The sequence below is a fragment of the Drosophila serrata genome, unplaced genomic scaffold (genome assembly GCF_035046125.1).
Source record: "Drosophila serrata isolate PLE 108 unplaced genomic scaffold, ASM3504612v1 contig_190, whole genome shotgun sequence".
Lineage (NCBI taxonomy): Eukaryota > Metazoa > Arthropoda > Insecta > Diptera > Drosophilidae > Drosophila > Drosophila serrata.
In genome coordinates this window covers 279,875-294,050 of record NW_028257088.1, presented here as the reverse complement: position 1 = coordinate 294,050, position 14,176 = coordinate 279,875, and the positions used below count along the sequence as shown (strand labels likewise).

The following is a 14,176-nucleotide window of genomic DNA, read 5'->3' as shown; positions in this document are numbered from 1 at the left end:
ATCATATATATTCTTGATCAGCATCTACAGGCCTTTCTTTCTAGCTTTATCCGGCCGAAAAAAATTTTTTTCACAAATTTCCCATTTTTCGGAAAAAAGGAAAGGGGTTACATCATGTAAATTTGCAAAAATCGGCCAAAAATTCACATTATAAATGGAGTATGCAGTTTTGTTAACCTGCTAAAAATTAACATACTGCCGCTTTCCGAATTAAAATTAATGCGTATTTGGCCTAGTTTTGAGATTTTTAAATTTTGATTTGTCGAAAAATTTCATATAAAAATATTGTTAATATAGGTATAAAAATGGTAATGGACCTTCAGTCAGAAGCTTAAAAATAAGTGAAGGAGCCATTTCCGACCCCATAAATCATATATATTCTTGATCAGCATCTACAGGCCTTTCTTTCTAGCTTTATCCGGCCGAAAAAAATTTTTTTCACAAATTTCCCATTTTTCGGATAAAAGGAAAGGGGTTACATCATGAAAATTTGCAAAAATCGGCCAAAAATTCACATTTTAAATGGAGTATGCAGTTTTGTTAACCTGCTAAAAATTAACATACTGCCGCTTTCCGAATTAAAATTAATGCGTTTTTGGCCTAGTTTTGAGATTTTTAAATTTTGATTTGTCGAAAAATTTCATATAAAAATATTGTTAATATAGGTATAAAAATGGTAATGGACCTTCAGTCAGAAGCTTAAAAATAAGTGAAGGAGCCATTTCCGACCCCATAAATCATATATATTCTTGATCAGCATCTACAGGCCTTTCTTTCTAGCTTTATCCGGCCGAAAAAAATTTTTTTCAGATATTTCCCATTTTTCGGAAAAAAGGAAAGGGGTTACATCATGTAAATTTGCAAAAATCGGCCAAAAATTCACATTATAAATGGAGTATGCAGTTTTGTTAACCTGCTAAAAATTAACATACTGCCGCTTTCCGAATTAAAATTAATGCGTTTTTGGCCTAGTTTTGAGATTTTTAAATTTTGATTTGTCGAAAAATTTCATATAAAAATATTGTTAATATAGGTATAAAAATGGTAATGGACCTTCAGTCAGAAGCTTAAAAGAAGGTGAAGGAGTCATTTCCGACCCTATAAATCACTTACCCATAAAAAACTGACATAGGCAATGTTTCCGAATTGAAATTAATTATATATTAGCAAAGTTATGCTGATTTTAAATATTGATTTATTTAGGAAAAATTATCATACAAAAATGCCGATAATTGGTGAAATTCTTTCAATGTGCTGTTAAAGAATCTAGAAGACAATACCCTGCACTATATGTAATAAGCAATGATAAACCATAGATAAATAATCGAAAGTAGGTAGTAAAAAAGTCGAAATTATCCATTAAAAGAATGTAATTATGACAGCGGTGATCCGGCGATGATCATTAACGCCTCCCCATAAGACAGTCAGTACGAATAAATAGATAAAGGAAAAGCTATCTGTTCATGAGACAGTTTAGATTGTGATGGGATCCAGTTTGAAAACAGTTTTACAAGCAATAAACACATAAAGGGCAGCCATAAATTCCTGGCGGACACTAGGCCCAAAGAAAACCCGGCCTCTGAAAGGGAGTCGTAAATTGGAAAGTGGATAATAGGGTCGACATTTTCCCTCTGGACTCTATTGAGTTGCATAACCCATCAGCAACATCGACGAGAGCAACAGCAGCGTGCAAATTAAACCGACGAACCGAGGGGATGAGCTGGAGGCGTCAACTGACCCAAATTCCAGAACCCAGAGAACCCAACACCAAATCCCAATATCAGAATCAAAAAGAAAAACAAAATTTCAATGTGTTAAAAAGCGAGGCGGAAAACAACACAAACAACACAACAGTCAGAGTCATCAACAAATTTTTATGGCCAATCGAAAGGGCCATGGATGCGGCCCTTTCATGCCCCATGCCCCATGCCCCATGCCCCATGCCTCACACTCCTTGCCTCACACTCCATGTCCATCTCATCCTCCTCCTCGGGGCCACATCATTGGCTCCATCATTCAGTCAATCACTTTGTCAATGATGCTGCGGCGGCGTTCCACGTTCCACGTTCATTATTATTATTGATTTCCCAGCTTAGTTTTCGCTCTGCAGCCTGCAATTAATTTTCTCGCTGTTCTTACAAGCATTTTCCACCGCTCGTCTGCGGGAAAACCAGCTTGGTGGCGGCAAAAGGCGGCTTGTCTGTTCTGGCCAGCATTTGCTGTGGGGCAGTCCCCGCTGCTGGGCCACACAATCGATCCCCTCCCCCCATACCCAGCTTCCCCTAACCACTTCCATCTTCATTCCCACTCCCAATGCCATCAGCTCCGTTTATTTTTTCGGCTATAAAAGCTCGGACCGCGACTCTTTTTGGGCTTAGAACAAAGACAACAGCGATCGCGAACGGTTCGAGGTTGTGAAAGACAGGAAGAACTCATCGTTTTCTTCTTAACACTATTATTTTTTGTGCTATTTTTTAATTGTTTAACCCAAGCAAAGTGCATCAAACATGTGGCTATGTGTTGTGGTATGTGATCAAAGGATAAAAGGACAAAAGGATAACAAACTCAAGTGGATTAGATAGTGACACAAAATAAATCAAGCAAATAGAAATATATTCTGAACATTTCGCAGGATGTGTTGATAATTAAAAATAATACAAAAGTAACAACAAGATTTAATAAAAGGATATGCAATATTGCTAATTCAAAATGCATTGATCTTAATTTCCGTGATGCAAAAAAAAATATATAAAATATAAGTTTTTAGGTTTTTTAAATCGATATTTTTATATGCTATTTTTTTGGGTAAATCTAAGTTTTTCAAATGTTATGTCAGCCAAAAATTCATTTATTTCAATTCGGAAATTGTTTTTGTGCTCGTCTTTATACGGCTAACAAATCTGCATATTGCGTTTTACAATTTAGAAAATTCAATTTTTTGTCAAATTTTAACAATTTTAACGATGTAACCCCTATCTATTTTTGAAATTTTAAAAAAAATTTGTAAAATTTTGTGTTTTTTCTCTGACATAGCTAGATTGATTCTTCTTTTGATGCTGATCAATAATATTTATGATTTATAGGGTCGGAATTGACTCATTCACTGTATTACAAGCTTCTGACTAAAATTATAATTATTCATAAGATACTTATTCTATTCCAAACTCATGTGAATCTCCTTCTATCGTTTCCAGATCACAGCTATCCTGGCTAGCTCCGAGCTCTCCAATGCCTTCTGGTGGCCCAAGACAACGACGTAAGTGTTAGAATCAGGCAACTGCAGAATTCAGCAATAACCTTTATCTGTTATTCCATAGGGAATCCCCCGGCGGTGGCCAAGTGCTACAACAGATCCCGCTCACCTACTTCCGCACCTACACATACCAGCCTCTGGCGCCCGGCGGTCCCTTCAGCCTGCCCTTCTTTGGCTTTGGAGCGGCACAGACGCCCCTGCTCCCTGGCCCCCAGTACGATCCGTATGCGGTGACCAGCTATGCGGCTGCTCGGCGGCATGACACAGCCTCTCGGCCGGAAGTTACTCCTCCGGTGGCGATGGTAACGGGATTGGGCAGTGCCGCCCCGAGCACCAGTACTACCACTACCACCACTCCTGCGCCCACGACAACAACGACGACGACTACAACGACCACCACGCCGGCACCGACCACGACAACAACTACGAGCACTACCACACCACCGCCACCGTCGCCTCCTCCTGCACAGCACCACCAACCTACGAGCTTCTCCGAGGGATCCTCGTCAGCCTCGGGATCCAGCTTGCTGCGCTACGGGGAATACCCCACCTACAGCCGGCGGGTGAGCAACCTGTACAACGCCCGGCCCCAATATCCGTATCCGGACTACTTTAACTACCAGGCGCCGCAAAATATGATGGCGGCAGCGGCAGCCGCGGCGGCAGCGGAACAGGGAGCCAGTGGCACTCGCATCCAATTCGTGCCCTGCATGTGCCCCATCAGTGTGCCCAGTGTCGTCTCGGCCGCTTCTCCCCAAGCAGCAGCAGCCACAGCGCCTCCGCTGGCCGCCGTCGTCACCTCTCCCTCGTCCGAATCGCAGCCGGCGGCTCGTCACATTGAGAGACACAGCCAGGAACTGGAAGCGGATGCCGATGGCGAGACGGAGAGCGATGGCGAGGAGGATCAGGAGGAGGAGGACCAGGAGCAGGACCAGGAACCAGGCCAGCAAGAGGATGGTGCCACTAAGACCGAACCGGAACCGCTGGAGACGACCTCAGACAGTCCTGTCTAGGGGCTTCAATCGAATTAGCAGTCCAAGTCACAGCCACAGCCTCTATAGTATTAAGACACACGCCTCCTCGACTGATATTTGTCACCCTTTTTTTTCTCTTATTTATTAAAAGCGGAAATAAATAAAGAACCTTGAAAAATTACTTTTTTTTTTAGTTTTCATGGGGATGGGGGGCTGGGATGGTTCTGGGTCATACATTATTTGAAGAACTAAAAGAACCGAAAAAATGGTCTCACCTATTTCAAAAGTAGTGAAAAATGAGCTGGTCACAGCCGATTTCGATGGAAATCCATTTAATATTGCTTTTGTTGGGCTTGCAGTGCATTATTATTTCAGTTAGAAGCTAAAATTGTAAAAATTAAAAAAAAAAATTGAGTATGCAGATTGATTAACCTAATGAAAACTAACATAGAACCGTTTTCAGAATTCAAATTAATGCATTTTTGGCTGAGTTATGAGCTATTTAAATTTTGAGTTGTACAGGGTTGTTGTTGTGCAAGGCCGTTATTGTTTTTGTTGTTGTTGTCGTCATTCCGGTTTTTTTTTCTTGTTTTTGTTGTTGTTGTTTTTGTTGTTGTTGTTGTTGTTGTTGTTGTTGTTGTTGTTGTTGTTGTTGTTGTTGTAATGTGGGTTGTTGTTGTTGTTGTAATGTGGGTTGTTGTTGTTGTTGTACATACTGTGCAAATCGTGCGGTTGTGTGTTGTACATACTGTCAAATCGTGCGGTTGTGTGTTGCCAAGCCAAGCCTTCGATGTGCTCGGTGTCACTTAAAATTCGACCTGAAATACCAGGCGAACAGAAGGCAGCAGCAAGCAAATTTAATTTTCTGCAAAATCATTTTTCACCCTAAAAGCATGCTACACCGCACCCTAGAAGTATGCAATGCCAAAAATATACAGAAGTATGCAATTGAAAAAAAAGTGCAGCATACTTCTAGGGTGAGATGTAGCATGCTTTTAGGGTGAAAAATGATTTTGCAGAAAATTAAATTTGCTTGCTGCTGCCTTCTGTTCGCCTGGTATTTCAGGTCGAATTTTAAGTGACACCGAGCACATCGAAGGCTTGGCTTGGCAACACACAACCGCACGATTTCACAGTATGTACAACACACAACCGCACGATTTGCGCACTATGTACAACAACAACAACAACAACAACAACAACAACAACAACAACAACAACAACAACAACAACAACAACAACAACAACAACAACAACAACAACAACAACAACAACAACAAAAACAAGAAAAAAACCAGAATGACGACAACAACAACAAAAACAATAACGTCCTTTCACAACAACAACCCTGTACAACTCAAAATTTAAATAGCTCATAACTCAGCCAAAAATGCTTTAATTTGAATTCTGAAAACGGTTCTATGTTAGTTTTTATTAGGTTAATCAATCTGCATACTCAATTTTTTTTTTTAATTTTTACAATTTTAACTTCTAACTGAAATAATAATGCAATGCAAGCCTTTCGTTGTCCATCTAGAGATATTTACCTAATTACTTGCACTCTCTAGTCCATCCATCCATCGCGTGATGACGTCCATCCGAAGACCTCGAATGAATGCCGCTTCCTGGAAACACTTCCACATTGATTTCACTTTCTTTTATTTATTCATATTCGTATGTTCCATCAATTACATTTACACATTTAAATTGTTTTTATAAATATTCTAATACTTTGCGCCTTCTGCACGATTTCAACTATCCCCGAGCCAAGTTCCGACCTCCGTCACTGCCATCGGCTTGAGCTCCGCCGTCTCAGCTGCTCGCTCCTCTAGCTTCACTTCTGCCGATCCGATCATCAATCAACAATTACAATTACATTTACTTAACTAGGATGAACTTGTGCTTCGAGTCTTTGAAGTAGAAATTAGCTTGCTTTCTTTTTGTGTTTGGGTTTTCGGGGGACTTTTGAGGAAAAGCGGAAAGCTCCTTCGGTTCTTGCACGCTGATTCTTCGGGGGGTTTATTTTGTTGTTGTTGTTGTGGGGCGCCAAAGTTTTGTCTAAACGTAGTTAATGCATAGGTCGTACAAACAAGGGCATTAAGTAGTACATATGGTAGTATACAACTAATTGAGGGGGAAAATATATAATCAGTCGTTTAAGTTTTAGATATACATGTACAATACATCGATATATAAATATAGTCATAAATATATGCAAGTACAAGTACAATTACAATTACCATTACAATTACAATTACCATTACAGTTACAATTACACATACGCGATGCGACGCGGGTTGAACGATCAAAGAGTTACGCGCTTACGAGTACCACGGGAACTGTTCCCAAAACTGACAATAAAAAAAAATGCCTCTTACATGCTACCAAGATCGTACTGATCGTACCTAGTGCTAGAGTCCGCTGCGCATGCGCTCCGAAAACCATCTCTCCTCCTGCCTTATCTCTCGCTTTGTGTGTGTGTTACAGTTGCTTACGTTTGTTTGTTTGTTTGTTTGTCGTGGCTTATGTGGTAAAGAAAATTGCATTAATATGGCCTATCAATCTATCTGAATATGTGTATCCTATATGCCTTCTCATTCCACTCTTTGTCAGCGCTCTTCTTCTCATTCCCCTCATCTGTAGTTAGTCTTTCCCAAAAGAAAAAAAAAAATACAATACATTTATCTTTTTTTGCTTACAAGATATGATTTTTGTGTTTTCTTTTCTCGTTCGCATACTGCTTGTATACCTTCGTTTCCCTTGAACTCTCTATTTTCCTTGGGGTTTTCTTCGTTGAGCCCACCGATTGCATCGGCTGCTGTCTCGTTTATCGCTATCGTTATTCTCATCTGCCTCTAGATTTACTAGTTTTTCTCGAAAAAAAAAAAATATATATATATGTATAGATTATTAATAATAATAAACATACGCGAGTCGTCCTTTTTGTTCTTTAAATATAATGAGATTGCGCCAGACTAAACGCTCAAGATCATTCACATTCACTCAAAAGTCCTGCCTGCCTGCCTGTCCGCCTGCCACGCCATGAACACACTTGGAAATCAGTTGTAAGAACTTTCTGTATCGGGCGGCCACTGCTTTATCACAGGACTCCCTCTCTCTCTTTCTCTCTTTATCAAGCTCTCTCTATTCACAATCGCCGCCCCCTACCGATAAATGCCATTGTTTTGGAGGCGTGGCAGGTCACACACACATGCCATAAATAAATACTAAAATTACACACAAAATATAGGAGAGAGCAGTCAGAAAAAACACACACAGAGTAAAAAAAAAACATGCTAAAACCTATAAACTAAATGCTCGCAAATCTCAGATCTCTCGTAACTAACTAGTAACTAAAACTAAACGTAAATGTCTGAATATATATATATATAAATATATATATTATAGTAATATTTATATGTTGTATCCCTGTAGCAGCGCATCGTCGGAGAGCTGGAGGGGCTGATGAGGTCCTTACTGATATGTGAGAGCTAAGCGGTGCTCCCTCCTGCTCCTGCTCCTGCTCCTGCTCCTGCTCCTAATCCTCATCTTCATCATCCCCATCCTCGCCAGCCGCCTCCAGCTCCTTCTCCCAATCCGGTTCGTCCGGATGTTCCATTTAATCCTTCCTGCCTTCTACACAAAGGTCTCCCGGATGACGGTGCCGCTGCTACTGGTGCTTAGATCTTAGAACTCAGTTGATTGTCAGACGAATGATGAGAAGCCGGGCAGCGGTGCCCTCGATCTGGCCATATTATTGACGATAATTTGGCCACCATTGAGGCTCATCACTGCACTGCCCTCCGGCTCTGAGTCGGTGTAGCTGGAGTAGTTCCTCACCGGCTTGGTTTTCTTCCACGACTGCCGCAGCGAGTCATTCACGTTGGCGTAGTGATTCACAAATGAATGTGGATCGCTGCGCACGCTCTCGTTCTCGCTTTCCGAGTGCTGCAAAGAAAATGGAAATGAGTAAAGCGAACTTGGATTCGGGAGAGCGATCATGTAAGTGCAACACGCACATATGCCAGAAACACACTCGTAATGGCAAATATATTGGGGGATCATTATTTATACTTTCCAATATATTTGCGCACTAAACTCGAATCTGGCCATGGAATCGCAACAGCATTTTAGCATTTTCTTAAATAAAAATGAGACAAACAAAGGGGTTTTGCAACTCAAATTAAATATAAATAAAATTTTATACGAAATCATATATAAATCACATTTAAAAATCGAAATCACTGTAAAAATCAAATCATAATCGAATCAAAATCATAATCAATGAAAAATAGCTATGCCTGCTGAAGATTTCCGAGTATGCCCAGTCTCGTGTTCAGCGCTTTAATGCCTGGCATATATTTCTCTCGAATTATTCGATTCGATTGTGTTTGCTTACAAAACCTCTTGGATCTATGTCTCATTTGTTTCCCACCTTAAAACCCACCTGCGATGCCTCCGAGCTGCTGACCTCCGATGGCTTCTCGGTCACGCTGCTATCGTCCGGATTCTCGTCGTAGCACTTGAGACTCTCCTCATCGCTGTGATATGCCACCGAGGCGGGCGAGGGACGTGGCGGACTCTTGCCCAGCTGGACACCCGGTGGCGGACGATTGGTGGACTTTCTGCCCAGAGTTCCCAAGGTGCCGCTGCGCAGAGTTCCCACACTGTTCAATGTTCCAGTGCCGACGCCGTGCCGAGAGCGATACAGCTCCAAGGCCAGCTCCTGGCGCTCATCAATCGACATGGCCATGGATTCCTCCAGCGTTTTTTGTGCCTCCTCTGTTTCAGTTGGAAATGGATTTCAATTAGTTTAGGATAATTATATGGTTTAGATTTTCACTCACGTTTGTATTTGTAGCTCTTGCTCTTGACACACAGAACGGCAATGACCATCACAATGATCACAATCGAGGTGGCCGCCAGGGAGACCATGAACCAGGTCTGTCGGTAGAAGGGTTTGTGCTGCAGGTAACCATATTCCAGGTGCAGTTTCGAGGGCGTCAGAATGGAGTCCTTGGAGTACACTGGAAACGAGATGCCGTACCGATTGTAGGCAATCACACGGAACGTGTACGCTGTGGAGGGCATCAGGATATGGTAGCTGACCGTAAAGTCCTGCATCATTCCCTTCTTTGTTTGCTCGATTTTTGTCCAACGGGAGTCGTCTGTGATTTTTGGGAGGAAAAGGAATATATATAGTTAGGTTTCTGTTGAGAGAATATGTAAATAAGTAAATGCCCTATGTAAAGGGTTATTGAAAGAGCGCTAAGAGACAGAATCAACAAACTACCTCTCTATAAAAGGTTATTAAAGGAGAGTGAGAGTCATACTTTTACTGAATCCCTCTTTATAAAAGTTTGATTAAAAATAAGTTAGAGGGTTATAACTCAACTGAGAAACTCAAATATAGTTCAAAACGAAGGAAAACAAAGTGTTTAGTTCATAATTCAAAGTTAAGATCACTACAAAGTAAATTATAAAGAACAGAAAAGGCAGAACACTTTGGGAAATTAAACATTTCCATACCCTTGCATAGAAAATTCACCATAACTCAGTCAAAAATGCATTAATTTCACTACAGAAAGCTTTCCCATGTTAGTTTTTTAGAGGTTAATAAGTCTGCATACTCAGTTTAAAATGTTAAAAAAATTAATTTTTTTTTTTAAATTTTAATGATGTTATAAAATTTTCAAAATTTTGAAAAAATTAAATATATGATTTATAGGGTCGGAAATGACTCCTTCAGTTTGTTTTAAGCTTCTGATTAAAGTTACTTTTGCAAGAGTATAAAAACACTTATTCAACAAGAGATGGGTTAAAGACCCTTCTTATTAATAAGTCTCATTAAGTTAGGAATTTGCTTTAGGTTAGGGAATGAGGATACTATATTATAGGGCTCTAAATACATTTTAGTTATGTTCAAGTGGAAGTTCTGTTAAGATAGCTTACATACTACTTTCTACGGGACATCGATACTTACAAACAAATGATGGCTCTCCTTTTTCTACGCAAGCATTTCAAAAAGATAATATTTTTAATGATTATCGGAAAAGATTTGATTGGTAATTTTAGAACCAAGCCACCAAAGAGGAGTAATCGAAGGCAATATAGGAGGAGAGAGAGAAAAGATATGCAGAGACATTATGGTAAGTAAATGGCAACCAAGACCAAGATCCATATTCCAAACTAAACTGATCTAGACTGGACTTACCTCGCTTCTTCGCCTCGATGAGGTAGCCCAGAATGGGACCCCGACCGGAGGGTCCATTGATCCAGTGCATCTCGACGCTGGAGAGCGTCTTGGTTAAGATGAGATCACGTGGTGCCACCGGGGAACCGTCCTGGGGTCCTGTGGTCACATTCTCACTTATTCCCGGACCATAGTCCACGGTGGTCTGAGCGCGCACGGTGAATGTGTAGGTGACCTCCTCCTCTAGATTCAGGACACGGAGTGTGGTATTGGACACCTTCTGCTTCACCTGCTTGCTGAACTCTGTTTGGAAAATAAATCTCATTAAGAATCGGTGGAATAAGCTTCCTAATCAATCTCTACTTACTCTCATTCTCCTCGGTGGTCTCGTAGGTCACCAGATAGCCAAGAATCTCGCCGTTGAGGAATTTCGGAGCATCCCAAGACACCTCCAGGCTCTGCATCGTAATGTCCGCAAATCGTAAGTTCAGAGGAGCACTTGGCACACCCGGCAGCGTCTTCACCGTAATGGGAGCAGAGCGCGGGCCATCTCCGGCGGGATTGAAGGCCAGCAACTGAATGCGATACTCGGTGAACTTGTCCAGGAACACAAGACTGTGCGATGTGGCCGTGGCCGACACCACCTCGATCTCCTCCTCCCATTTCCGGCCAGGCTCCAGAGCCTGCGGCGAATAGGTGACCAGATAGAAGATCTTGTAGCCGAGGATATCTCCATTCTGCATGCTCTGCTTCGGTGGCTTCCACAGCAATCGCACTTCGGTACTGGAAATTGGAGCAGCATCCACGGCACGGGGCTCCCCCGTTGGCACCGCCTCACCCACATAAACAGCCGCCGGAGGCGTGGCTGGTCCCGGACCCTGGGAATTGAAGGGCAGCACAACAATCTCATAGTTGCGATCCTGCTGGAGATCCGATAGCACCACACTGTTCTCATTAATGCCATGAACATCGATCTTCGGGGTGGATTGCAGGGCAGTGGGGAAATCGGAGAGTTGTTGATAGAGTATCCTGTAGCCACCGGTTGCCGCATCACCATTCCACATGCCCGTCTCCAGGGCACTCCACTGAACACGCACCGAGGTGGTGGTAATCGGGACCACCTTGAGGCCTCCCACACCCACAGCTGGAGCTGCCGGCAGAGTCCTAACCACCACACTCTCCCGGCTAAAGGCCGAGGGTCCCAGGTCATTGGTGGCCTGAATACGGAACTGGTAGGTGGTGTGCGGCCTCAAACCGAGCGCCGTGTACGAACTGAGCAGCGGATCCACTCGCTCTGGCAGCGGTTGCCACCTGCCCTCGTTCTCCCGCATCTCCACGGTGTAGTAGCGCAGCGGAGCGAATCCATCCCGTCCTGGTGTCCAGTTGAAGGTGATCTGATGCGCCTGGATCTGGCTGCGTGACACCTGCGGCACTGATGGAGGCTGCGGACGCTCCCGGTTGTTTGTTGTGTAGACCAAGGCGGTGGCCGTCTTGCCCCAACCAAGGCGCGTCTGGGCTGTCACACTGAAGCTGTAGTACTTCTCCGGAAGCAAACTGGTGGCCCGGAAAGTGCGATCCGAGGGCGGAAACTCACGGCTGTAGTTCAGCATGGCGCTGCCGTTCAGGGTGTAGGTAACCTGATAGGCCAGAATCTCACCATTGGGATCCACAGGCACGTCCCAGATGATGCGAGCCATCGAGAGCGTGACATCCGGGAAGCTCACATTCGAGGGAACTCCCGGGGTATCCTCAAAGGTCTGCACTCGGATGGGTGGCGTACTGAGAGCACCATTGCCCAGCCTGGTGTAGGCCAGCACCTGGACATGGTAAACCACGAATTTCTTGAGTTCCGTGAGCGTGGTGGTGAACGAGGCATTGCTGGGTATCGTCTTGTGCAGCACCTGCTGGCCACGATCGGCGGCGGCATAGAACACCTTGTAGCCATCGATCTGTCCGTTGCGATGCTGCCGTGGAACCTCGCCCCAACGCACCACCACCGTGGTGGATGAGGTGGCATTCGCCTGGACATCCAACGGGCCATAGCTGGGCGTCGCCTCGCGTGTCCTTTCCACCGCCGTGCCGCTCTCCTTGGAGCAACCCACATCGTTGCAGGCATTCATCTGTACCTCGTACACGGTCCACTCCTCGAGACCCTCCAGCACATGCGAGTTGGCCGTGTGATCCTCAATCACCACCGAACGTGGCACACCCTTGATGGTGCCCGGTGTCTTCTCCAGCTGCTTGTACGAGATGTTGTAGCCTCTGGGATTGCCATACCACTCGGTCTGCTGCAGCGGAATCCATCGAACTCGCAGCTGCTGGGCACTCATCGCCCGAACGGTGACATTGAAAGGAGCATGCCTGGGCCTGGCCTGGATCGTTTGGAAGTCCTTGGTGGCCTCTGAGGGTCGGGAACTGCCCACCACATTGGTGGCACTCAGTCGCAGGCGGTACTGAGTGAATGGCATCAGACCGGTCACTGTGAGAGTCTCCGCATCCGGGTCACTAATCTCACAAATGGTGAACCATGTCATGTTCCTCGCGGTCTGACCCTCCACCTTCCATTTGGTGATGCTCGAATTGCCATCAAAGCCGGGCGTGAATTGCAACACCACGGAGAAGGCTTCGATATTGGACAAAGCCAGGTTGGTGGGTGCATGTGGCAGGACAGGTTCCACGCCGGATTGAATGGTTGCCGTTTTGGGTGTGCCACTTCCCACCCGTGTCCAGGCAAAGATCTCGAACCAATAGTGCGTTGTGGCCTGCAATTGATTCACCGTCAGCTCCGTATCATCGGCGGTCAGATTGAATGTTTTGAGAGTGTCGGGTCGATCCTTGACCTGGTAGCGAACCGTATAACCAGTGAGGATGCCGTTGGCGGAGCGTGGCGGTGCCCAGAGCACCTTAACCGAACGATCGGAGACATCGTCAAAGTGCAGAGCCGTCACCTCATCGGGGACATCGTCTAGAGTCATCACTGGCACCTGAACGCTGGCCACTCCATCGCCGGGATCCGTGAAGCACAACACACTGATGTTGTACTCGGTGTACTTCTCCAGACCACCCAATATGGTCGTTTGCTCTGCCAGCGGATCAATCAAACTCGGAGGCACGGTCATCATTCGCTTCTCGAAGTCCCGCCACTCTCCATCGACCAGGCGACTCTGCCAGGCCTGGATCTTGTAGCCCTGATTGATGCCATTGATCTGTTGCGGATTCGGTGGTGTCCAGCTGCAACGGGCCGCCGTTGAGTTAATGGCCTCCACTTTGACATTGGTGGGCGGTGCTTCGGGTACACCCTCTTTGGTCTTGATCTTGGATCCCTCGGTGTAAACGCCGACGCCCATGTTGTTGTAGGCGGCTATCTGAACGATATAATCCTTCCAGGTGATCAGCTCCTGGATGAGAAAATTGCGCTGGGCCTCGTTTGTGATGTTCTGATACGACCAGGGTACATTATTGTAGCCAAAGAGGCGATATCGTAGGATATAGCCCAGGATCTGGCCATTGCGATGCTCCTCCAGAGGCGGTTGCCACTGACTAATGATCTCGGACATGGAGCGAGCGGAGCCCACAAAGCCCACCGGTGGACCAGAGGGAGCTAAACAGGATTAAGGATATATCCATTGTTAGTGATTAGGTAAAAGTGCGATGCTTTCTGGAGAGTCTGTACTTCTCTCTGGATTTTTTGGAAAGTTTTGTTTTGGAATTATTTTTATATATATTGTGTGTGATGGGAAGGGACTTTAAGGGGTC

The 14,176-nt window shown here is 44.5% G+C and overlaps 2 protein-coding genes across 21 annotated transcripts in view; one reads left to right on the top strand and one right to left on the bottom strand.

Annotated features, from left to right (window-relative positions):
- Nucleotides 1-3,167: 3,167 nt before the first annotated feature.
- LOC110178177 (uncharacterized) lies at nt 3,168-4,408 on the top strand. The gene is given in 2 exon segments (XM_020945211.2): nt 3,168-3,256; nt 3,318-4,408. Coding segments are annotated over 2 exon segments (1,038 nt in total). The 3' UTR covers nt 4,267-4,408.
- A 1,461-nt stretch (nt 4,409-5,869) lies between these two features.
- Nucleotides 5,870-14,176, bottom strand: part of sdk (sidekick cell adhesion molecule) — a 106,303-nt gene continuing 97,996 nt past the window's right edge. For 10 of the 20 annotated variants that reach the window (XM_086829227.1, XM_086829229.1, XM_086829236.1 and 7 more), the window contains 6 exons: nt 10,788-14,021; nt 10,442-10,723; nt 10,211-10,234; nt 9,075-9,395; nt 8,663-9,009; nt 5,870-8,175 (listed from right to left, as the gene is read on the bottom strand). In XM_086829227.1, the coding sequence (XP_086685353.1) occupies nt 7,933-8,175; nt 8,663-9,009; nt 9,075-9,395; nt 10,211-10,234; nt 10,442-10,723; nt 10,788-14,021 (4,451 nt within the window). In that variant the 3' untranslated portion in view covers nt 5,870-7,932. The remainder of the gene's footprint in view (nt 8,176-8,662; nt 9,010-9,074; nt 9,396-10,210; nt 10,235-10,441; nt 10,724-10,787; nt 14,022-14,176) is intronic. The other 10 variants (XM_086829233.1, XM_086829235.1, XM_086829241.1 and 7 more) reach the window with 4 other exon arrangements.